Raw genomic sequence first — 25,335 nt, 5'->3', positions numbered from 1 at the left:
ATGGCATTTATATCCAACGTGTCCAGAATGGCATTGTGTACGTGCATGATGGGTGAATCTTTTCTGGGCCATTGTGCTGCGCGTAAAGCTTTTCAGGCGCCGAAGGGTGGAGAAGGATCTCTCTGAGGATGCAACCGATATTGGCAGACTGAGGCACAACTGTATGAGGTTTTCCACATATCTGTACAAGGCCCTAGTTGGTGGTTGAAGCTGGGCGAGACGTGCACCAACTTCTGCAACTGTAAGGGCACCCTTAGCTACGTCTCCCAACGTTCTTAATTGGCCCATCTGTACGTGTCCAGCTGCATGCGCTTGGGGAGGTGGAGTGCCTGTGCGTCAAATGCCGTGCAATCTCCCTTTGCTGCGTTGATAACAGTCATCTCTCTATTTACTGCTATAAGCATGCTGTCCTGATCAAATCTTCTTGCCATTTCCGAGTGCACCAAGTCCACAGCTTCATAAAACTCACGTCTCCACTTCAGTTCTCCTGATTCGACGGCCAGCATTTCAGGTTCTTCTGTGTGACGAAAGCGCGCTGGGGTTCTGCTCACTCTGGGGGGGAATTAAAAAACTTCAGTGCACTGTGCCTACACATGTTGCGACCGCAAGTCACAACATGTGTAGGCACAATGCAAGGAATAAATGCATTCGCCATGTATCCGAAGGAAGTCTGATCCAATCATTTTTAGATTTCTCCAGTTTAATCCTGAGTTTAACCGTCTTCCTGCCATTGCCGAAGCCCTTCGGCAATTGAAGCATTAATTTGATATTAACGCTTGCTGCCATTGCCGAAGCCCTTCGGCAATTGCTCTTTTATAGTGCTTATGATTGATCAAGCCATAATGCTACTCACGTTAGCCGGTTAGCTAGCAATGTTGTTAGCACTGCACTGGATCGTTCATATTAATTCACCGTCGCCATAAGAATCCATTCTATCCGTTTCTTTCAATCGCCTGTATCTCCTATTCCTTGTCCCAGATGGCATTTTTGGTCAAAACAGCGTTTCTTTGACGGCACGAGCCGACGTTGTGGAGTGCTAAAATGTACCGGCATGATTCGATCATGTAAACAAAGGTTGTCTTGGCAACGTAAAGCTGGCAGGGATAAGCTCACTTCCGGTTGAGGCAAAATGTGGCTTTTCAAAATAAGAGCTCAAATTAAAAAAATGCTGGCATGAATTAGGTCCTAATTTCTCAATAAATGGCAGCAGTAAAAGGGTTAAGTTTTGTTGTGTTCAAGATCTGATTTTAGGCATGTTTAAGCCTCCAGGAAAATCCGTGTTGAGGTTCTTAATCCACTGTTTTTCATTCAAACGTCTTTGTCCTACTGTCCAGTTGGGATTGTGTTGAAGTCCAGCGCATTTTAGAGCTTCAATGCCGTGAGCCTTTTTTCCATTGTTAATATTGTATCTGTGTTGTACCAGCCTTGTACAGCCTTGTAAATGCAGTTGCTGGTTCTGGTTGTTATTTAATCTCTAACACGCGTTTTGTAGTTCTATTTTTGACTAATTGTTTGGGTTTGAAGTATTCTGGTCCCTGGCGTGCTGGTGTGTTGATTTCTTTTAGCTTGCCGTGTACTAGATAATCTTTAAGGTTTTTGTTTTTTCTGTAGGCCGATATAATTTTATAATCTTTTAGAAGATCATCCGTTCGGTTCTCAAAATTCCTTTTTATTCTGTTGTTGGCTGCTAGTGTGCTCTGTGTTGAATAACTGGTTATCAGGGCCAATTTAGGACCTGGATCCCGCACTCTTATTTCTAAGAAGGTACTTTGAGCTTTCCGGAGGAATGTCCTAGTGTATCCTCTTAGTCTGAGGGCCTTAAATAGTGTTTTACAAGCTATTTTGAAATCACTTATTTGCATGCAAATCCTATGGAATCTTAGTAGTTGTGATTTGACTATCCCTGTGTAGGAGTGTGTCGGGTGGAATGACGTTTTGTGTAATAGGGCGTGGGTGTCTGTTTCTTTAAAGAATTCTTTTAAGTCTAGTTTCCCCATTTGTGTTAAAGTTTGGGCCCTTGAAGATTGTTACATCAAGAAAGTCAATCCTTTCAGTGTGTGTCACAAATTTTATCGTTATGGATCTATGATGGATATTTAGAACATCAATAAATTCCTGGAATTCTTCCTTGCTATGTTCCCATATTCCAAATATATCATCCAGAAACCTATAATAATGTGTTGGTTTAAGTCTGCATTTTTCTAGTGCTGTCTGCTCCCATATGCTCATGTAAATGTTTGTATAAGATGGTGCAAATCGCTTTCCCATGGCCGTCCCTTTGATTTGTAAATAAAACTTGTTGTTAAAGGAAAAATCATTCTGGGTTAGATTTAAGTCTAGTAATTGGAATAATTCCTCCTCTGGTCGATTTGTGTCTGGGTATTTACTAAAGACTTCTTTAACTGCTAGTAGGCCTGCTTCTGTCTCAATGTTTGTGTAGAGGCTGTCTATATCTATCGAAAACAGAAAGGCCTCCTTTCCTACTATAATAGCTTTAATTTTGTCCACAAAATGTGTCTTTTATAAAACTGGGGTGTTTTATCGACAGTGGGTTTAGGAAATATTCAATAAACTCTGCTGTCTGATAAGTCTCACTGCCACAGTCCGACACAATTGGTCTCCCGGGTGGAATTTCATATGGTATTGTCCATGAATCCGGGCTTTTGTGTATTGTTGGTAAAAGATAAAATATCCTAGCTTGTGGGCTGTCCTGTCCTATTAAATATTGATGTTGTTTGGCATTTATGTGCTTTTTTCCCCCTCAGTTTGTTTACGATGGCTTTGGCTTTTACAGCTGTCTCTATGTAAATTGGTTGGTCTAATTGCCTATAATGATCCTGATTGTTGAGCTGTCTCTCACCTTCTAACAGGTATTGGTGTCTGTCCATAATTACTATGCAGGAGCCTTTGTCTGCTGGCTTGATTACGATTTGTTTGTTGTTGATTAGTTCCCTAAGTGCCCTTTTTTGTTCTGTGAGATTATCTTTTTACTTAATGTGTCCTGGTATGCGTTTTACCGTATTCATGTCCTTCTCGATTAGTTGTTTAAGGCTGGTAGGAAGCACCGTCTCTGCAGGTTCCCAGTTTGATCCTGGTCGAAACGGTTGTATTTCTCTTCCCTGGTCCCTTCCAAAGTGTGTGGCTAGTTTCAGTCTGCAGTGATACTGGGAAAGGTCTTTCTTTAACCTGTTGGTTTGTTGTTTGTAGATGTCCAGAGTTGGAACAAATGAAAGTCCCTTTTCCAGCAGTTCGATCTGGTGTTGATCTGGTTGGAAGTAATGGGACAGATTAATTATGTTTGACTTACCCCCCCTCCTTTCTTGGTTTATGGGGTCAATAAGTTTAAACTAGTAAGCCAATTTTCAAGCATTGCTTTGGGGGGGGGGGGGGGGGGTGCAGCAGAGGGCATCTTCAGGCCAAGTTAGGAAACGTTTTCAGCGTGTCTGTTATATTCCCCATGACGTCATCTCTCAGTGCTGCTACTCGGTTTCGCAGGATATTTGCACATTCAACTGCCCCAAGTGCACTTGCCTTTGGGCTCTGTAACGTTTTGGCCACGAACAATGCGTTTACAGCACAGAAGTGAAAACAGCGTTTATCCATTCAATGCTTTTTTATGTAGGCCAGTTATTTTTGCCCTTGTCTCCCCTCTGACACTGTTTGTTTTTTTAACGTTTCTTTTGTGGCTTTCGCCTTTTTTTAAATATCTTTTTATGAGGAACAGACTGTAGGCTGTTGTCATTCTTAAGTGCGTCAAGTGTGGCTACCAGGGTGCTGTATAAGGAGCTGACGCGCAAAATTGCCTTTGTGCGCACACACCACCGGGTTGGACACAGGCCTAAGAGGTTGTTTACCACTTCATCCACACCAAAGAGAGATTCTAAAAGTTGTTTGCGTTTTGATGATTAGTTTATCACTGCTACAACCCGCATAAAGTTCAGTGCATTCGCCACAAGGCTCACCTCACATGCAACTTCTTGCAATACCATGTCTAGAGAATGGTTACAGCAGTGAACATACAATGAGTCTGGGCACAGCTCCTTCAGTCGTGCTTGTACGCCATAAAAACGCCCCGACATGTTACTTGCACCATCAAAACAAAATCCTGCTAGCCGTTCAATGGGGATTTTCAACCGCAGAAAAACATCCTTCACACAGTTGAACAGCGTTTCTGCAGTAGAGTCGGGGCATTGTAAAGCCCAAGAAATCACAGTGGGACTGCAACTTCTGGTCCACATATTGTAGGCTGCATGAGAACTGTTCCATAGTGGTAATGTCGGTTGTGCCATCAGCTGTCAATCCATAGCATGGACAGTTTGACGAGCGTGTCACAATCTCCTTCTGTACAGCACGGCCAAACATTTGAATGATCTCATTCTGGATAGTATCCGACATCCAGTTATCTCTCTTGCGCAGCCATTAATTTTCTTTTTGGAGATTATATGTGCGTTCCAGCATTAACTCATACAGAATACCGTCACGAGTACTCTCCCCTCTGAAAGGAGCCACCTTGCGCCCGAGAAAGCGAATGCTTCTAAACAACAGCTCCAGTACGTCCCTCGCTGTTGCCTGCTGTTGAGCAGCTATTTCTGATAGCATGGCATTGATTGGCGTACGCCCTAGACTACTCAACCTTTCGACCGACTTTGAGTGAGCTTCTGACATCTCATGCTCCTTGAATCTTTCTCCTGATTTGCGCCAATTTGTGAAACCACCTTTAACAAATGTGTTGTCGAGCCTAACAATATCTTCACTGGTCAGTTTTTTCTCCACTGCAGAAATGCAAGAAAAGCACATAACACAGTCCCTGTCCTTCACATAGTGTAACCATGGCCTGCATTTTCCAAACCAAGTAGACTGGAATGATCTGTGAAATGTTTCCTTTCCAAAACGTCTCCCTGGGAAGCTGACGTCCTTGGGCTGGAATGGTTGATCAAGTATATAGTGTATAGTGGAACGCTAGTCGCCTCCTCCGATGACGACAACGCCACGACAATGTTAGCACTCATCCCCTGCTGAACACGGCTGCTGGTGCTGGGCACACTTTATTTGGGCTTGGGCCCACCAAAGAAATCACTCAGTCTCTTCTGAGCCATGTTGACACTTGACAACAACACACACACACGACACAGACACACTGTCAAGCTGACAGGAGAAATTCAAATCTGTGCGCCCCGTGTGTAAAGGTAACCGGAAATAGCGTCAGCAGGCAGCAGCCAAGCAGAGACGATAAATATAAAAACAAACAAACAAACCAAAAAGTCACACAAGTGTAGTTTAAGAATACAATTTATTTTATTCTCCAACCAGTCCATTTTTATTTATATAAATAACGTGACATTTTTATTATTATGTTTTTCTCTTTTTTAAATATTTTAGCCAGATGCAATTTCCTGGGGTCTGGTAGGACTACAGTAAATAATAATTAAGAAATCGCCGTACAATTTGGTAAAACCTGTACATCAACATAACGTAAAATAGACACTATAACTATTTGCTCAGACACTATGATGTGAAATTATCCATTCATTTTCAATGGGAATTTAACTTTGGTGTAAGATGAAAATCTACACTGAAGGATGAAGGATGAAGGATCAAAAACAGCATCAGAGTACAGTCAAACACTTAGTCCTTGCGGTCTTGTTTCCATTCAGACCCTATGCAATCAATTCATAGACATGAAGAATACAGTAACAACAATCACACGTGTGTGAAGTGAGGGGTGCTCCTATCTCATACATCACATTCCATGCTCAGCCAATCAAATCATTACAAATCACTTTTGGCGTCTTCACTTTTTCTGCCCCCTCTTTTTATCCCCAATATGTATATCAATATATATATCAGAAAATCAAATCATCTCTATGGCATGTTGATCAGCCAATCAAATCATCGTGTTTGTGTTCACACAAAGACAAAGCCCAATAGGATGAGCTAGCACCCCTCAACAAAAAAATCAATATCATCAGTAACAAAAACCAAATATATCATTACAGGAAAATATAAAACGCACATGTACAGAGTGGGAGAAAGTTAGGAGGGGCGTGGTCCTGTTTAAAAGAGAAGTGATCATTTCCTCTTCATTGGGCCTGCTGAAAGGTGGACTTTCAGGCCTGTTTTAAAATATGTAAGTGATCTGCATTTTTTGAGGGAAGGGGTCAGAGCATTCCACGCCTGGGTGGCCGTGCTGTATTTGTTTTGAAATATAGGAGCAGTATAATAAATATTGTCCTTGTCTATCGACCTCCCTACGAACATACAGCTATTTAATTTGATCTTCCCTGGGAGCTCATTTATAGTGGAAACCTTCTTTTGTTTACCCCGTGGTGTGAATGCAATGGTGTCTTAGCAAGTGAGTATTTTAAACTTTGGTCACACCGTTTAAAGTGGACACCTCCTTTCCCCTGTGAGAACTGTGGACACCAAGGTGTCTCTTTAGATTACTTGAATTATTGAAACTCTTGTCACAATGTTTACATTGGAAAGGTTTTTCTCCAGTGTGGACACGCTGGTGTGTTTTCAAGTGGGATGATATGGTAAAACACTTGTCACAAAGTTGACATTGGAAAGGTTTTTCTCCAGTGTGGACACGCTGGTGTTTCTTCAGGAGATGTAACTGATTGAAACTCTTGTCACAATGTTTACATTGGAAAGGTTTTTCTCCAGTTTGGACATGCTGTGTTTTTTCCAAGTAGGATGAGAAGGTAAAACTCTTGTCACAAAGTTGACATTGGAAAGTTTTATCTCCAGTGTGGACACGAAGGTGTCTCTTTAGATTACTTGAATTGTTGAAAATCTTCTCACAATGTTTACATTGGAAAGGTTTTTCTCCAGTGTGGATACGAAGGTGTGACTTCAGTTTATCTGACTCACTGAAACTCTTGTCACAATGTGTACATTGGAAAGGTTTTTCTCAAGTGTGGACACGAAGGTGTGCGTTCAGGTTACTTACATGATTGAAACTCTTGTCACAATGTTTACATTGGAAAGGTTTTTCTCCAGTGTGGATAAGAAGGTGTGCCTTCAGGTGATGTAACTGATTTAAACTCTTGTCACAATGTTTACATTGGAAAGGTTTTTCTCCAGTGTGGATACGAAGGTGTGCCTTCAGGTGATGTAACTGATTGAAACTCTTGTCACAATGTTTACATTGGAAAGGTTTTTCTCCAGTGTGGACACGAAGGTGTGACTTCAGGTTACTTAACTGTATGAAACTCTTGTCACAATGTTTACATTGGAAAGGATTTTCTCCAGTGTGGACACAAACGTGTCTCTTCAAGTCAGATGACCATTTGAAACTCTTGTCACAATGTTTACATTGGAAAGGTTTTTCTCCAGTGTGGATACGAAGGTGTGCCTTCAGGTGATGTAACCGATTGAAACTCTTGTCACAATGTTTACATTGGAAAGGTTTTTCTCCAGTGTGGATACGAAGGTGTACCTTCAGGTGATGTAAATGATTGAAACTCTTGTCACAATGTTTACATTGGAAAGGTTTTTCTCCAGTGTGGACACGAAGGTGTGTTTTCAAGGAAGATGATTCAGTAAAACTCATGCCACAAAGTTGACATTGGATAGGTTTTTCTCCTGTGTGGACACGCTGGTGTGCCTTCAGGTGATGTAAATGATTGAAACTCCTGTCACAATGTTTACATTGGAAAGGTTTTTCTTCAGTGTGGACATGCTGGTGTTTTTTCAAGTAGGATGATGAAGTAAAACTCTTGTCACAAAGTTGACATTGGAAAGGTTTATCTCCAGTGTGGACACAAAGGTGTGACTTCAGGTTACTTAACCGATTGAAACTCTTGTCACAATATTTACATTGGAAAGGTTTTTCTCCAGTGTGGGCACGAAGGTGGGTTTTCAGGGAAGATGATGCAGTAAAACTCTTGTCACAAAGTTGACATTGGAAAGGTTTTTCTCCTGTGTGGACATGCTGGTGTGCCTTCAGGTGATGTAACCGATTGAAACGCTTGTCACAATGTTTACATTGGAAAGGTTTTTCTCCAGTGTGGACACGAAGGTGTGTTTTCAGGGAAGATGATGCAGTAAAACTCATGTTACAAAGTTTACATTGGAAAGGTTTTTCTCCAGTGTGGATACGAAGGTGTGTTTTCAAGTAGGATGATACAGTAAAACTCTTGTCACAATGTTTACATTGGAAAGTATTTTCTCCAGTGTGGACACAAACGTGTCTCTTCAGGTCAGCTGAACTCTTGTCACAATGTTTACAGAGAAAAAGTTTTTCTCCAGTGTGGACAACCTGGTGCTTCTTCAAGGAACCTGATTCACTGAAACTCTTGTCATGCTGTTCGTCATCATCGTCTTCATTGGTCTCCTCCCAATCATGACTGTCAGTGACTTCAGTGTCAGATTCAAGTTCAACTTCAATCTCAGAGCAGTGGGAAGATATGTCTTCTTCATCATCCTCATCAGATTCAAGTTCAACTTCAATCTCAGAGCAGTGGGAAGATATGTCTTCTTCTTCATCATCCTCATCATCATTTTCTTCTTCACCTTTCACTGCTAGTAATGTCAGCGTTGACCTTTGAAGTAGCTCCTCCTGTTCTTCTTTAAGGTCCTCCTGTTGTTTTTTATGCTCCCCCTGTTCCTCTTTAATGTGTGGAGGCTCTGGTTCCTCCTGGAGCAGACTGTGGCTCCTCTCCTCTTCAGGAGAAACCTCCTCTTTACACACAACCATGTGCAGGATGTCTAGGAGCAGAAACATAACATGATGGTCAACACTGGATTCCTAAAATGTAAATCCATTCTTCTTTCATGTTCCATGTACAAAATAAGCCATTACCTACCAAGATAAGATTGGCTAAACCGTTATTAACTACAGGTTATTACTGTTCTGAAAGATTTTACAAAAATACTGAAAAAGTAATGTTTAGTAATATATTTAGTTACTTTAACACCAAAATGAATAATGATGTTACAGCAAATATTTAATTTGAATCATGAAATTCTGAAACAATTAAAAAACGATACTTCACACCCGACCTCTGATTTGGAAGTAAATTAGTCATGCCGCTCAGTGCATGACGTCATGAAACAGAAGCACTTCAGACAATGAAAGCTTGAAATGTGGACCGATGGTAGCTTAACAATCTATGTAAAAGAGTTCTACTGCGTAGCTCTGTACGTCTGGAAATGTGTCTGTGAATCTGTCTGCCTGTGTGTCTGGGGCAAATTTCACAAATGTCTTGTTCACTCTGCCAGTTGGCCAAGCAAGTATTTTTCCACACCTGATAGAAGTTGCGTTGCACATAAAGATAATGTTTCAGTTTTGTAAAGAGTAAGAAAGTGCAGACGCTAAGCTTGCAAATACTTGTTTGAAAGTTGTTAAAGGGGGAAGGCCCTGCAACAGTGGAACTTGAGGGATATACTGTACGTTCAATTTTAATTTATGAATATTTCAGCCTGTGGCACAATATTATTTTTTATTTAAATAAATCCCTTTGCCTACACCAAAGTCTGGTTGTGTAATTGTAGCCATTGATGTGCATGCTTCATGCCGGGCCTGGTTAATAATGCTTGTCTGCAGCTCATAGTTTTACGTTGCCGTTGTTTTAAGACTGTTTTTGCGCACAGACCCGGACCAGATTACGGGCGCACGGCCAAAATCGGGTCCGAAATCGGAGTCCTTCCCAAGACAGCTCCCCTTCCTTCTAATGACTTCCCGCACGCCTGCACATAATGGTAATGTTTCAGTCTTTGAAAGAGTAAGAAAGTGCAGACGCTAAGCTTGCAAAGTTGAAAGTTGTTAACCACTTAAACACTCTATACTTAGTGAACAAATGCTCTGTACTTAAACATTCTATACTACTCTGTACGTAAACACTCTATACTTAGTGAACTAACCCTCTGTACTTCAGGAACTACTAATACTTAGTTGATCAGGGTCAACCATCAGCTATGCAAGCAGGTGTGTAACTGATGACAATTAGGATAATGGAAACAGGTTCTCCCAATCTGAAGAGCCGGAAGCAAATCTACTCCCAGACACAACACACAGACATAGATACCAAGTCAAACTGAATTTGCACTATTTATACTACTAGTTACAATACGTTATAGTTTGCCATTGTTATTGTACAGTGAAATTAAGACATTGTGGCAGCCCTACAGAAAAAAAAGAAAGGAAGAGCACATGCAACTTACCGAGGTGTGGGTGGTCTTCAGCTTCCTGTTTAATAGAAACGTCTTCAGCTTCCCGTTTAATAGAAACGTCTTCAGCTTCCTGTTTAATAGAAACGTCTTCAGCTTCCTGTTTAATAGAAACGTCTTCAGCTTCCCGTTTAATAGAAACGTCTTCAGTTTCCTGTTTAATAGAAACGTCTTCAGCTTCCTGTTTAATAGAAATGTCTTCAGCTTCCTGTTTAATAGAAAAGTCCCTGGCTGAGTCTGGAGAGTTTATCTTCACCCGGGAGTGATGCATCATGGGTATTGTAGTTCTCATGAGTCTGGAGAGTTCGTCTTCATCTGCAGTCTGGACTCTGTTCTGAAATCAAGTGAATAAGGAAGGACTTTAATAACTGGAGACCAGTCTTGCAGCTGGGGATGTGGAGTGGGAAATTTGTTATTTTTCTTTTTCTAAATTTTCAACCCTGTGTAAATTATCTAATGTGATCCTGGGCTCTACACACCTTCCACCTAACTGGGGAGAGCAAAGGACTTGAACTCATACTTCCTTCATGACCGACTGTACAAGTTGCTCCTTCCCCAGCCGGACGTAGCGCGTGGAAGGAACACGTTATTCCAACCAGTTCCTTTCCCCTCCGTCAGGCACCCCGGCTGGCCATGGAAGGTAGTTTAGAGACGAGGATTACTGCATGTTTTTTGTGAGGGTACCTACCCTAGGGGACACGGGGAGAACATGCAAACTCCACACAGAAAGGCCCTTTTGCTGTGGAGGGCAGTAATCCTGGTCTCTAAACTACCTCCCCCTGGAGGACACTGGAGGACATTAAATATCCATTGACAATGAACGAAGAATTCAGTGTCATAGTGTCTGAGCAAATAGGCATAGTATACATTAGTGTATATACGGGTATACGACGGTAAGACCCCTTACTTCACACAGTAAGGGGCGCCCTCTTTTGCTGCTCCCTAAAAGCTCAGTGAGATGTTTATTTCAGATCTAGCCCAGATGAGTGAAAGAAAGACACCCTTTGGTCAACAAGAAAACTACAACCAATTCATCTATTTGGAAACACTTTGGTTTCAAGGAGTCTGGAACAACAAACTAATTCCGTGTTAAGATTTGTTACAATAGGTGTTTGTTAGGGTTTGGGTTTTTAATGGTGTGTGCATAGCCCAAACATTTCGATTCTGACGAATCTCTCTAGATTTACCCCCAAATATGGTCGCGTACAAATGCAAAATCTTAGCCATGGTTCATGACTCTCGTATTCATACGAGAGTCATGAAGTAACTGCATCCTGTTTTTGGCGATCGCTACATTTACAACGTTTCCGTATATATAAACATTTAGAATTCAAATATAAAGTACTCACAATTTGTCCCACGGGTGTTAGTTAGTTGCAGCTCCAGCGATTAGAATTTCTGCATCCCGCGTTGTTTAATAAAAAGCATTTTTATCCGAGCTGTTATTTTGCCATTGGCTTTCAACTACGCGCCCCTATCGGTCGGGAGGAGGGTGGCACTCGGTGTGTTCGATATAGGTACGCTGACCGCCCTGCCAATACAGACTAATAGGCGAGTGGGCTCCCGATGTGCAACTGTGGATTTCCCAAACGAACCCCGTTTGAAAAAAGTAGCCGGGGCGCTCGGACAAAAATGCTTTTTATTAAACAACGCGGGATGCAGCAATCTAATCGCTGGTGCTGCAACTAACTAACACCCGTGGGACAAATTGTGAGTACTTTATATTTGAATTCCGAATGTTTATATATACGGAAACGTTGTAAATGTAGCAAGCGCCAAAAACAGGATGCAGTTACTTCATGACTGTCATGATAATCATCATCATGTTTCAGGGCTAGCAAAATCTAAGCTGCTTTTTCTTTTGCCCCACTTGTTTGTTGGGTGTTCGTCACCATATTAAACGCGTACGCTGCTTATTTTTCAATAAAAAAATGTATTTTAATCCACTCTGACTCGGAATCTGGCAGCCATCTTGGTTCTCTCCATTTACAATGGAGGATTCCGAAACAGAGTGGATTAAAATACCTTTTTTATTAAAAAATAAGCCGCGTACGCGTTTAATATGGTGACGAACACCCCACAAACAAGTGGGGCAAAAGAAAAAGCAGCTTAGATTTTGCATTTTACAAGGTAAGAGTGATTTTGGCTCAAACGTTGCTCTTCGCGACCATAATATTTGGGGGTAAATCTTTTAGACTCTCGTATAGAGATTCGTCAAATCGAAAAAACCCTCTACGAGAATCTAAATGTTTGGGCTAGTGTGTGCAGGTGCACATCACAATAGGTCAAAACCACTCTAAAGAGCACCTACGGGGGTATAAAAATAAAAAAACGTTTATCCCTTCCTTTTTCTGTACGTCTTTAAATGTTCTGATGAATTGAAAATGGTGGACCCTGATATAAACAAGTCTTAGTGCTTGTCGTGGTTTCGTCCTCAAATAAGCAGTTTTTGTATTATTGACCTGTGCATTCGATTTAAATGTACCCATTCTACATATACTGAGAATACAATGTTCAACAGTTGAATCAATCAATCTAAACTCTCTCTCTCCCCCTCCCCCTCTCTCTCTCTCTCTCTCCTCCAACTCAGCAGAGCAGGCAGGCAACAAAGCCACGTAGCCAATAGCCCTGGAACATGACTGCAGTAACTTTGCCCTGTTTTTTGCAGTCGCTGCATTTACAAGATTTCCGTATATATAAACATTCAGATTTCAAATATAAAGTACTCACAAAGTGTCCCACGGGTGTTAGTTAGTAGCAGCGCGAGCGATTATAATTGCTGCGTCCCGCGTTCTTTAATAAAAAGCATTTTTGTCCGAGCTCTCCGGCTACTTTTTTCAAACGGGGTACGTTTGGGAAATCCACAGTTGCACACCTGGAGCGCACTCGCCTATTAGTCTGTATTGGCAGGGCGGTCAGCGTACCTATATCGAACACACCGAATGCCACCCTCCTCCCGACCGATAGGGGCGCGTAGTTGAAAGCCAATGGCAAAATAACACCTCGGATAAAAATGCTTTTTATTAAACAACGCGGGATGCAGAATTCTAATCGCTGGCGCTGCTACAAACTAACACCCGTGGGACACTTTGTGAGTACTTTATATTTGAAATGCGAATGTTTATATATTTTAATTATTTGTAAATGTAGCGTCTGCAAAAACCAGGGTGAAGTTGCGTCATGACTCTCGTATGAATACGAGAGTCATGTTTACAGGGCTACGTAGCCAAGAGAGCTATAGCTCCCTTTGGAGGAGCGAGTTACAATAATATTAGCCTACTGCTGCTGCCTGATAGTATTAACTACTGCTTGTTTAGAATAATTTATAACTAACAAGCAGATATGAGAGAAATACTCGTCATGTCCATGTTAAAAGATGAGTCAATAATATAAAAGATAAATGTAGTAAGAAAACAAGTTGTGAAACAGTTCATATCTTACCTGCTGTGTTGTTCAGGGTTGAGATGCTTAACGACGAGTCGACGACACTGTTTTCAAACGTTTTACTTTTATTATTATAGTGTTTTCAAACGAGTGCAAACAGCTAGCTCGCCTAGCTGTGTGTGTGTGTGTGTGTGTGTGTGTGTGTGCATAAGGGTTGTGCGCATGCGCACTAGCCCTGCTGGAGCCTGGAGCGTGCACTGTGCACGTACCATAAACGGTCACTAGGGGGAGCCATGATACAGTGTAATACAGTGGGGAGCAGCTATGGAACTATGAAAACTCTCCCATAGAGATTTACTGAAATATTTATTTATATAAATTAGTCTGGATTTTCGGTGGTGAGGTGACCACCGGAGCTGAGCGGTGAGTGGTGAGTAAAAACAGAGAGAAGCGCTGGTTTGCTCTTCACCGCGGCTCGTGATGTCATGTTTTAATTTGGTGGTCACCTCACCACCGAAAATGAATAACGTCTATGGACCCCCAATTAATGGCATTTCTATCTCTGGGACCCCTGCCTGGGGGTCCCCTGGAACTCCCTCAAGGACCCCAGTTTGGGAACGTTGTATACCTTTTCTCCGGATCTTGTGCTATAACAGCTTGTCTGATAAATGTGTATTATTGTATTTCTGTATCACAATGTGGTTTCTCATTCACTGTATTGTCATCTGTCTGTTACAGCACCAACCCATAACCAGGCCATCAGGCAGAGGCACTGCTACATGTAGAGCAGTGTGCTTTGGAGGTTTGGCTTGTTCCTGTTTTGACTGTTAATGTCATTATCGATTGCCTGATTCCATACCTGCGTCGTCAGTGTAAGATTTGCCTTATTCTTTATCAAATACTTTTGATAAACGTTTGCTGTGACTCTGCATTTGTATTTAAATCGCTCTGCATCCATGACAGTATGAACTGACATGAGTCCAGTTTCATAGGGAGCAGGCTGATTGGAGAAGTCTTCACATGTTTGCAATGAGACAGGTGTGTAAATGGGACCGCAGTGTGGTGGAATCATAGATGTAAAAACAATGGATGCCTCATTGACCGGTGCAGTTCGTTGGAGCCATGTGTGTCCACATGTATAATTGTATCCATACAATAGCCTACTTGAAGTAGGCCTACTGCTTTAGTTCATGCTTTATACATTGTCTTAAAAAATTAAAAAATAACTCAACTTCTCACTGTGTGTGTGTGTGTGTGTGTGTGTGTGTGTGTGTGTGTGTGTGTGTGTGTGTGTGTGTGTGTGTGTGTGTGTGTGTGTGTGTGTGTGTGTGTGTGTGTGTGTGTGTGTGTGCGTGGTCCGTGCGTGCGTGTGTGTGTGCGTGTGTGAGTTAAAGTGCCAGTTTTGCACAGCATGATTGTAGCTCAAAAATAAATCCTTATTAGGAATAAATTTACCTCCTGTGTGATATAGCTTAAATATTTTAACATTAATGCTGGTACCACTGCTGTACAGCTGCTTAAATTGTGCTGCCTACCTACTTGTTTGAAGTGAACTTAAGTCACAGACACTACTTTACACTTTTTTTTTAAAAGCACTCTGGTATCTGTATTCGGTATCGTCTAACACAGAAATTGTTGGATCGTAATCGGATCGGAAACAAAAAAAGTGCATCACATACTAAAAGAGGGAAAAGTTCTGTAAATGTGGCATGCCGAACTGAAGCTACCTTGCCGAACAAATGAAAACTCAAGCTGTTAGAACAAGTAAGACCTTGAGACTGTCCTCTGGAAATTCAGCAAGCTCTAAAATAACCATAATTGTGACTTATAATAAAAAGTAAACCGGCCTTGAAACACGGAAAAACATTTTAAAAGAACATTTGAATGGAAGATTAAAAACATTGCATTTTATTTCAAGAATGTTTCATTTATAAATGTTTACTTTATATAAAAAACAGCTTTTACTTAAACATACTACTGTATTATTATTATTATTGTCTATATTTTGATGAGAGATATTCTTTTCTTTTTTTAAATATAGGCTATACATCAATTCTTATCCCATCATTTTGCAACCCATTTTTTCACCCAGTGTCAATTATCTAATGTAATCCTGGGCACTATACACTCCCTCAGATCTGCCAACCTGGGGAGAGCAACGGAATGACTTCATGCTTCCTTCTATGCATGCAGAGTCCAAGGAGTTTCTCCGGTTGGACGTTATAGCTTGTGGAAGGAACACGTTATTCCAACCAGCTTCTTTCCCCTCCATCAGGCGCAACGACTGGCCAGGGGGGAGGTAGTATAGAGACCAGGATTACTGCATGTTTTTTGTGAGGGTCCCTACCCTAGGCCTATAGGGGACACAGAGAGAACATGCAAACTCCTTTTGTAAAAAAAAACATGACAAAGAAAGAAATATATACATGGGGCGTCTCTGAATCAACCAGGATAACACAACTTAAAATACGGTATACGAAGGATCGGACACAGATTTTGACCTGGTGGTCAAGATTGAATTTATCCCCTGAGCAAGCAGGCCGGCTCTATTAGCTCAATGGTAAAAAAAATGCCCGGGTTAAAATTTGGGGTAGAAGAATAAAGTTAAATAAATTTAAATGAAGCCTTATTTTTGCTTGACCACTTTCCCTTTATAAAAGCATCTAAGGCATAATCTTCTACCTATGATGTACGCATTATGTGCATTAAATAATAATTCTATGAAACACACCATCACGATGCCGCCCACATGGGTTGACACCCCAAAGATGTATAGGCTACGTTTGCTTTCATGACATACAGGCAGACATTTGATTAATATATTATGAAATATATTTGCAAAAATAGCTAAATGTTCTACAAATTAGCAACACGACACGGCTTGTTGTGAGCTTGCAGATCGACTATTTTAGCTTTTTTACGTATAATATATTGGCTTAAGTTATTAAAACCATGAAAAACACCTATCTATCTCGATTGCCCAGCCCTCTCTGTATATGTTTGTCCTTTTGACTTACGAAAAGCTTCCTGGTTTCAGGAAGGGGGTTATACCGGGTTCATGGTAGCAGTCGCCAGGATGTTCCACACAAACAAAGGTAGTTTGTCCCCTTTTCAACTTTCTTTTCAAACAAACATAATTTATGTACAACAAAACAACTACAGTAGCCTACACTGTCAGCATTTCAGTATCAAAATCTACAAAGATATCCCACTACATTCATGTAAATGGCAACAACTTTGCATCAGTTCATCATGCACAACACCAAGCCCAGAAATCAATCAGGCTGTGGTGTAGAAAGATATCCAGCAGATGGCAGTATTTGACCACCTCAGTCACTTTAGCGCTCAAGAATGAGGCCATACAGTCTTTTGGGTTTTTTTTGTATCACTGCTACTCCAACATGTCCACATATCCATACTGCATTTGTTCCGGTGGCATTTTGCTTTTAACGTTGAGTCTTAGTGCAAGAAAATGCTTCTCTATGAAATAGCCCTTCATCATTTTCTCCAGTCAACTTCACCCATGGTGTAGCTCGCTCCTCACTGTGGCTCACAGGGATGATGATAAAATAAATCCAAAAAGCAAATTTGCAGGACTCTGAACTCCCCTGAGCACCTTGTAAAGCCACACATCTATTGCCAAAACACACATGCTTTTACTTGTTTGGTCCCGGTCCAAATCCTGTACAATTCCTTCCAAATCACAGTTACATGAAAGGCTTTTGCTTGTCCTTGAAGCAGAGCGAGGATGAGAGGGAGATTGGTTTATGACGTCCACCTGTGGAGAACTAATGAGCTGATCAGTGAGGCCCAGAACAGGGTCACCGACACGGAGATATCCGATGCTCCCCCACAGTCCTTGGCATTCTCCTGGAATGACAATGAATTTGTCGTCATTAGCAAAAATAAAAAAATAAATAAAAACAATCATCGTCATCTACAAAGCCAATTTTCAATCTAAATCAAGGCAAATGTTAAACGATTTTCGTCTCTTATAATTTTCATCCCACGATTTTGCAACCCATTTTTTTCACCCAGTGTCAATTATATTGAATGTAATCCTGGGCGCTACACTTCCTCTTTCAACCGGGGGGGGGGGGGGGGGGGGGGGCAGCGGACTGACCTCATGCCCCCTTCTATGCATGAGGAGTCCAAGCTGCTTCTTTTCACCTGACAGAGGGGAGGTTCCCTGGCTGGACGTAGCGGGTGGAAGGAACTCGTTATTCCAACCAGTTCCTTTCCCCTCCATCAGGCGCCCCGGCTGGCCAGGGGGAGGTAGTTTAGAGACCAGGATTACGGCATGTTTTTTGTGAGGGTCCCCCTAGGGGACACGGGGAGCACATGCAAACTCCACACAGAAACACTTTCGCCAACCCTGCCTTTGGTATGGGCACTGATGAGGAGGAGAGAACACGCCCCCAGCACCCACAGCGTCCCCAGCGGGAATCGAACCCAGGACATTATAGCTGTGAGGCGACATGCAGCACTACCGACTATGCCACTGTGCCGATGGTGGATGTTAAATACAGGTGGATGTCAACTCAACTTTAACTCATAACATAACGTTTGATTAGTAGGTGAGATACTGACTTGGTTGGTGGTGCCTCTTCGTGGCTCAAGTTCAACTCAGACGGAATAGCTGAGGGCTGATTTCACCCTTAACACCTCTGAAGCGTAGCCGTCATCAACCCACAGAATGACGACAAAACGCCTGGAGCATGGCTCACCTTAGGGTGGTAGGCATGGCAGGACTGTGGTTTAACATGAGAGCATGGCTCACCTTAGGCTTAGGGTGGAAGGCATGGCAGGACTGTGGTTTAACATGAGAGCATGGCTCACCTTAGGGTGGAAGGCATGGCAGGAGTCTGGTTTAACATGAGAGCATGGCTCACCTTAGGGTGGTAGGCATGGCAGGAGTCTGGTTTAACATGATAGCATGGCTCACCTTAGGGTGGTAGGCATGGCAGGAGTCTGGGCGTCGGCGGACCTTCTGAGACCTCATCCTGTTGCATTTCACCGTGGCGTTATGTTCACAGCCGTTAAGAAATCATGCAGTTGTTAATTTGTGAGCTAATGGAAGTTCTTGTGTTCCCGTGTAGCTACAACAGTGGTCTTAAACAGGTTAGACTTAGACCCTCTACTTTAGTAAAACGGACCGAGTTAAACTGTACTCAGTGAGTTATTTTTCAGCTGCTATGCTGAAAAATATATTTACAGGGGTGACCTGAGACAAACATGTTTGAGAACCACTGCTGTAAGTGCACTGTATGTTCATATTCTATATCTAATCTAGCTGATGAAATATAGAATCTAGATTCATGCACACCTGTCAGCTATAGGACACTTTTCGATGCACAACCTGTATACTCCTTTTCCCGTTTTGTAGCCCATCTACAAGCTCACGATGCGTTGCGGTATGATGGGTTGTGATGAGCTTGTGTAGATCGGCAGCCGAAACCGCCAAACTACACAGAATGTTATTCAAAAGACTAATTGACTGAATCTAAATCAAACTTTTGCTGTCAAAATGTCAACAGTGGATGAATATGGAAGGATATATTTGATCTCTTTGGGCTCCAGTAGGATGGGCCCGTACTGGCGGGAGCAGTCACAGTCCGCCTGGGTCACCACCAGCACCAGGTTACTCTCTGGAATCTGCTGCACCACAAACATCCTGGAACAGCCAATTAATACTTATCAGTATTATGATTACAGTATGTCAGCCTGGTAATGTAGTAATAGGAGAAAGTTCACTTTTGTGAAGTTGTGTTACTGTATGCGTTGCTGCTGGCATGATTATAGTGTGTGTGTGTGTGTGTGTGTGTGTGTGTGTGTGTGTGTGTGTGTGTGTGTGTGTGTGTGTGTGTGTGTGTGTGTGTGCGTGTGCGTGTGCGTGCGTGTATTCTTACTTTTGACAACGGCCACATTTGATCAGGCTGTTGGTCTCCGTGATGGTGTAGTCGTACATGAACCCGGGATAAGCAGTGTCACATGGCTGGTAAGCCTCTGTCCTCTTCTGTTTATGGGCTGAAATCACGCACGCACACACACACACACACACACACACACACACACACACACGCACACACACATGCACACACGCACACGCACAGTTAAACATAGTTCCTATATTGTCATAATTGATACTTCTCCAATTTCACACTGTTTGGGCTGGAGGGCCTCAGTCTAGATCAGGGTTCCCCAATTAATTTTCCTCAAGGGCCATATTTTGACTAGCGTACCAGGCTGGGGGCCGAGTCTTCACGAGCGAGGTCGAGGTCCTGAAAATTCATTTTCAGGGCAAGACCCCATTTGAAAAGGATGCCCAGTTTGACATGCATAGGCTACTGACCCCCATTTCATGCAATTTATATCTGGGACCCTTAAAAAAAAACATTTTTTTTTTTTTTTTGAAATTCTTTCATGGGCCACAAGGGGGCGCTCTGTGGGCCGCAAATGGCCCGCGGGCCGCCTATTGGGGAACCCTGGTCTAGATCCTGAGGCACGCACACTCTTTCTCTCTCTCTCTCTCTCTCTCTCTCTCTATCTATGTCTCTTTTTCTCTCTCTCACTCACGTGCACATGCACGCACACACAGTACTCACATGTATGATATCCAGCCTTGGCTGTATGTTGTCAATGGAGATGCACCACAGATGAGATGGAGATGGATTTCGATGGTTATGATGATACACATGAAACAGATGAGAGTAATAATGACATGTGGGTTAAAGAAAAGGATTTGTGAACATGGTACATGAAAATGAAATGACATGCGATGACATGAATCCTAAACAAACACAATGACATCACGAACATTCCGTCAAAGATGTCACTCAAAGACTTTTGATTCTTAATCTTAATCTAAATCCCTCTTTCTCTTCCGTCCGTGGCTATTATTGTCACCGAGGGAGGAGTAGGAGGAGGGGGGTTGGGGGGGGCTTACCGTCGACAAAATAATCAGAGTGCCACAAGCCGCAGAAGTTGAAATCCAGAACAAACCTGGAGTGACAGGAGGAAAGACGTATGTGAGTGACTGAGTCTATTAGTGAAAACGGACCCGAGTTGCATTCTGTACTTGGACCGCTTTTTCCAATCCACACCAAATCTCTCAAAACATGCTGCGTTTGGCCTGGGCTTAGCGGTCCAGGTACCTTGGCTGGTAACCCAGCATGACAGTGTGTCGCGGGTTCGAGTCCCGATCCCGACAAACTCTTCCCCCATCTCTCTCTCCCCGTTTCCTGTCTACCTTACTTTGTATCTATCAATAAAAAGCAACAAAAAAAAAGAAAACACGTTGCGTTTTGAGCTTGTTCATCTGTTATTTTTGGCTAATGTTCCTCCCAGATGCTGGGGTTAGTTAAGTCTGTCCCCGTTGTATAGCCGATCTACAAACTCACATGCAGCGTGTCGTGGCACGTTGTGAGGTTTGTAGATCTAGGATATTTTCTGCTGGCGCAACAGCAATGTGCGACTTGTATTTTATTTAAGAGGCGTGAAAACCCCAAGGCAGATTTTGTAGTTTGTTTTCTTCTTCGGGTTGAAAATGACACAAGAGTAAAAATGTTTCCCCAGACGAAAATGAAAGCCTTGGTACCAAGGCTACCCTTATGATCAAAATTCCAGCACAGCTGCAGCCAACAAAATTAACGATGAGTGTATTGGATTTAGTGTGCCCATAGCCATGGATGCAGTGCCCGCATGTGCAAGCATAGACAGTATTTAGTCAATAAAATTGTCAGAGCACATTGTCACACTAAATCTAACACACCGATTAGGCTGCACTGCTTACATCATGGTGCACTATAGGGCATAGCATTGGCAGCCATTTTATGGTTCCATCGTTCCAGACCCCACTCATTTTTCCCTGGAATGATGGAACCGGCGGTTCATCATTGGTCAACATTGCCATCGTGAAATCTCGCAAAGACAACCAACTTTACAGTATGGCTCAGAAACAAATATCTGATTGCTTTGGTGGGCCCAAATAAAAAAGAGGTTGTCAAGTTGTCATCGGAGGAGAAGGAGGAGGAGGACGACAACGCACATGTATTTATCTATGGGCCACCACATGTGTCAACTGCTGCTGCTACTGTTATACTCTATTATCAGTATCTAATGTTATACACTGTATTCTTAGTTGGGCCGCTGCAAATGTTATATGCAAACTGCAAATGTTATATGATAAGATGATATGATATGCCTACTATCAATGTGAGAGTCCTTGGATTTAGTCCTGGGATTTTTGTTTAAAATGTTCGCTTTAAAAATATATATATTCAAAGATTTGCACACATTTTCATCATTTTTGTATACAGTATAAAGAATTAGGGATGTCCCGATCGGATCGGATGATCGGAAATCATGTCATTTTCAAATGATTGGGAGAAATAAATCGGATTTTCTCTTTTTTTATTTCAATAAAATAGTGTGTCTAAATAGGCTTGTGTATGTAAATCTCAAAAAAAGCTAAACCAATGATATTTTGTGAAAACTGTCGTAATGTTTATGCTTGATTCCAGCAGTGGCAAACTCTCAAAGATCATGCAACATAGACATTCACAGAGGCGTGAAATAGACCCATGATGAAAACACATGAAGGCACAATGTCCTGTAGTAGGCCTACTATCTATCTCTGAATGATAGCCTGCATGCAAATAGTGTTTTCTCTACAAGAGTTGTAACCTAGACTTCAGTTCCATAAGCTGTAGTTGCAAGATTCACTTAATCTAATTAACCAATACAATATTATTTTTGCTATGATTCCCTGCTTTCATATGAAAAAATAATCCACAATGACAGTCCTAGTTCTAATAAAAGTACTAGTAGTCACATATTCTTTCCTTTGAATAATTGAAAGGCAACAGACTAGACTAGAGTGACATACATTTCTCACATGACTTAAGTGTTGTAGCCTATAAAAATATAAAGATCGGATCGGGGAAGAATTGGTATCGGCATGTCTCAAAAACAACTGATCGGAATCGGATCGGGAAACGTGATCGGGACATCCCTATAGAATGAAATGACACAGATGCTTTCCCGGTTCTAATAACCGCATTCATGTCATGCACACTTACATGGCTGCGTTAGTAAAGATCCATCTCAGCAACGCCAGGAGACCATAGAAGGGCTGTGGGGGATAATAAAACACACACAAACAAAAGCACATCAGTCATAAAACAAACTCTCTACGTTTATTCTCTTCCCAGTTATTGCTCTGCTTCTGAATGTGACCTCTGCTTTGTTGTTGTGTCTACAGTTTTTCATTAAACTGTTTGATATTGGGTGTTTCTTATTAAACTGCCGCCCCCCCAAGGGGATACGGATCGAGTTGAGTCATATTGCATTGTGATTTATTTCATCACATCACCAAACTAACTGTGTGTGAAGACCAAAGAGACAGTTATGTCTTTATAGTTTAGATGTTCTGAACTGTACTGTACTGTACTGTACTGTACTGTACTGTACTGTACTGTACTGTACTGTACTGTACTGTACTGTACTGTACTGTACTGTACTGTACTGTACTGTACTGTACACTATACTACCAGTAAGACGCCCTGAGGGCGAGAAGCGCCTGTGCACGCCTCGCCTGCTGGTCGAGCGGTGGTGCTTTGGCATGGGGGGGTTCAGATTAACATAATGGAATAAATTCTGTACTGGCCATATATGGAGCGTGTCTTGAATGTACAGGGTTTTATGAGGTCAGATCAACATAAGTTATGTCAGATCAGGTCAGCTCCATATATGGAGATCTAAGGGCGGTGGCGGGGGCAGTGTCTTGAGTGTACAGGGTTTGATGAGGTTCTGGCCATATATGGAGCGTGTCTTGAGTGTACAGGGTTTGATGAGGTCAGATCAACATTCGGAATGTCAGGACAGGGGGTTTGATGAGGGAGGGCTTTCACTTCTAGTCATTTTTACTAGTTGACTAGTTGCCTAGTTTACTAGTGGACTATAGTTGCCTACCTATTATGTAAAAAAAGAAAAAGGAAACACTTTTTTTTTTATATAATAGTTTAAAAACATTTAAAAACTGTGTACATTAGTGACTATACCTATAATCTAGCTGATCTTGAGGCCTACAAAAACGAAAAAGCCCTACGTTTCGGGCCTGTTGAGAACTCTAGTTTTCGCCAGTTGCTGGGTGCGGCTGCATGCACTAATAACTTTGGGGAAGGCCCGTCTAGAGTTTGAATGGACAGGTATCAGTCAAAAGGGAGACATCGAAGAGGAAGGATGGGTGGGTATTGATCAACCTATGGAATGTCAGAACAGGTCAGCTCCATATATGGAGATGGAGGTGTGATATGGCACACGTAAATGCATGTTTTCATAGTAGTTTAATATACTTTACTGAATTACTGAATTGTACTATATATCTCTGTTGGGTGGAAACCTCATTAAAATTCTAATGTAGAACAAAGACTTGATATGTGATATGTGTGTGACGCTGTAGTATGTTCAAGAAAGTACACACATATTCTAACAAAAAGTTAGAATATGGAGAAAAGAGGATATAGTGCAGGACATGATGACTCACACTCAGGAGACGGCGAGCGCTGCTGGCGTGGTGATTGCTGTTCTTACACATGGCCTGGTAGTCAAACAAGGAGATCCTGGGAGAGAAACATTCAATGTGTAGAAGAGTAGAAGACAGGCTTCAGCAAACATCACTGGGATTGGTATTGAACCCATTTTTGTCTTCTAAATCATGATCGTTTTTCTGAAAAACCTATTTTTCAATGTCAGTGGTCATCGGCCTTTTCCATGTCAAGGACCCCCAGAATTATCTGTATTTGGCCACCGACCCTCATCTGAAAATATGTTGTTCCAGGGACCCCCCCCCCCCCCCCCCCCCCCCGAAGTAAAAGACTTGAGTTAAAAACGTTTGCTCGGAAATAATATATATATTCAAAGAATTTGCGACACATTTTCACGACTTTTAAAAAATAGCAGATCTACAAGCTTGTATATCTGCTATTTTTTCAATAGCTAAAGTATAACATAATGCTTAAAATACCAAAAGGGGTTCCCGCCCCTGAATGGACAGAGGGGCAGTGCCCTCAATACCCTGATGCCTGTCTATAACTACTTCTCCAAAGTGAGTGAATTCTCCAAATTATAGAACAAACATGGGGAAATTCTCATTCTACTACTCTGCCACTAAAATGTGGACCTAAAGGCCTGAAAATGCATCTATCTGGAGACCGCAAGGTGAGGTAAATGTTAAATGTCCCATCTCGTTAGTACATAATAATGTGTGTATTTGTTTATAATTGTGTATGCTATGTTGATGAATTTGAATACAATGTTTGTGTTATCCTTTTAGCCTTAATGAAATACTGTACCACATGCTGTTTATATTTCTGACTAATACAGTATTCAATCAATCAATCAATCACAAACTGTAGCAGGAGTGTAAAGACAAGAATTGATGAACATACTTCTTGTACATCCCTATCTTGATGAGTTGTGCCATGACAGATCCATCCACCTCGCCGAAGAAACGACCCACCTGAAGAAAAAAAGAAGAAAAAAAAGAAGAAAAAAAAGAATGTTCAAAAACTTTCTCAGACAGGCAAACATTGAGCAAAGGTTTATAGATGGATGTTTGCAAGGTGCCTTGATCCCCACATGGAGGGGTGGTTGAGGGGCGTTGCAGAGGTGGGGGGGGGGGGGGGGGGGGGTGGGGTGGCACGCTAGGACAGCCAGGCTAGGTCCAATTATTGAATGGGGAAAGGCTTTGAGGTCAGCTGTGTAGAGTTGCTGGCC

General features: G+C 42.0%; 1 protein-coding gene across 1 annotated transcript in view; it reads right to left on the bottom strand.

Moving 5' to 3' along the window:
- Positions 1-17,322: 17,322 nt before the first annotated feature.
- The window catches only part of LOC310857210 (voltage-dependent calcium channel subunit alpha-2/delta-4-like), a gene marked incomplete at its 3' end in the record, with an annotated part of 124,919 nt that continues 116,906 nt past the window's right edge, over positions 17,323-25,335 (bottom strand). Inside the window, exons 32-40 of the mRNA XM_083762820.1 lie at positions 25,008-25,078; positions 24,104-24,179; positions 22,638-22,690; positions 20,504-20,559; positions 20,163-20,183; positions 19,467-19,584; positions 19,116-19,231; positions 18,503-18,585; positions 17,323-17,427 (exon numbers count right to left, since the gene is read on the bottom strand). Coding sequence (XP_083618946.1) covers positions 17,323-17,427; positions 18,503-18,585; positions 19,116-19,231; positions 19,467-19,584; positions 20,163-20,183; positions 20,504-20,559; positions 22,638-22,690; positions 24,104-24,179; positions 25,008-25,078 — 699 coding nt within the window. The remainder of the gene's footprint in view (positions 17,428-18,502; positions 18,586-19,115; positions 19,232-19,466; positions 19,585-20,162; positions 20,184-20,503; positions 20,560-22,637; positions 22,691-24,103; positions 24,180-25,007; positions 25,079-25,335) is intronic.

This window comes from Protomyctophum parallelum (assembly GCF_964188405.1).
Source record: "Protomyctophum parallelum genome assembly, chromosome: 4".
NCBI classification, from domain to species: Eukaryota; Metazoa; Chordata; class Actinopteri; order Myctophiformes; family Myctophidae; genus Protomyctophum; species Protomyctophum parallelum.
Note: the sequence above shows the minus strand (reverse complement) of the source record. Positions and strands in the feature narration are given on the sequence as shown.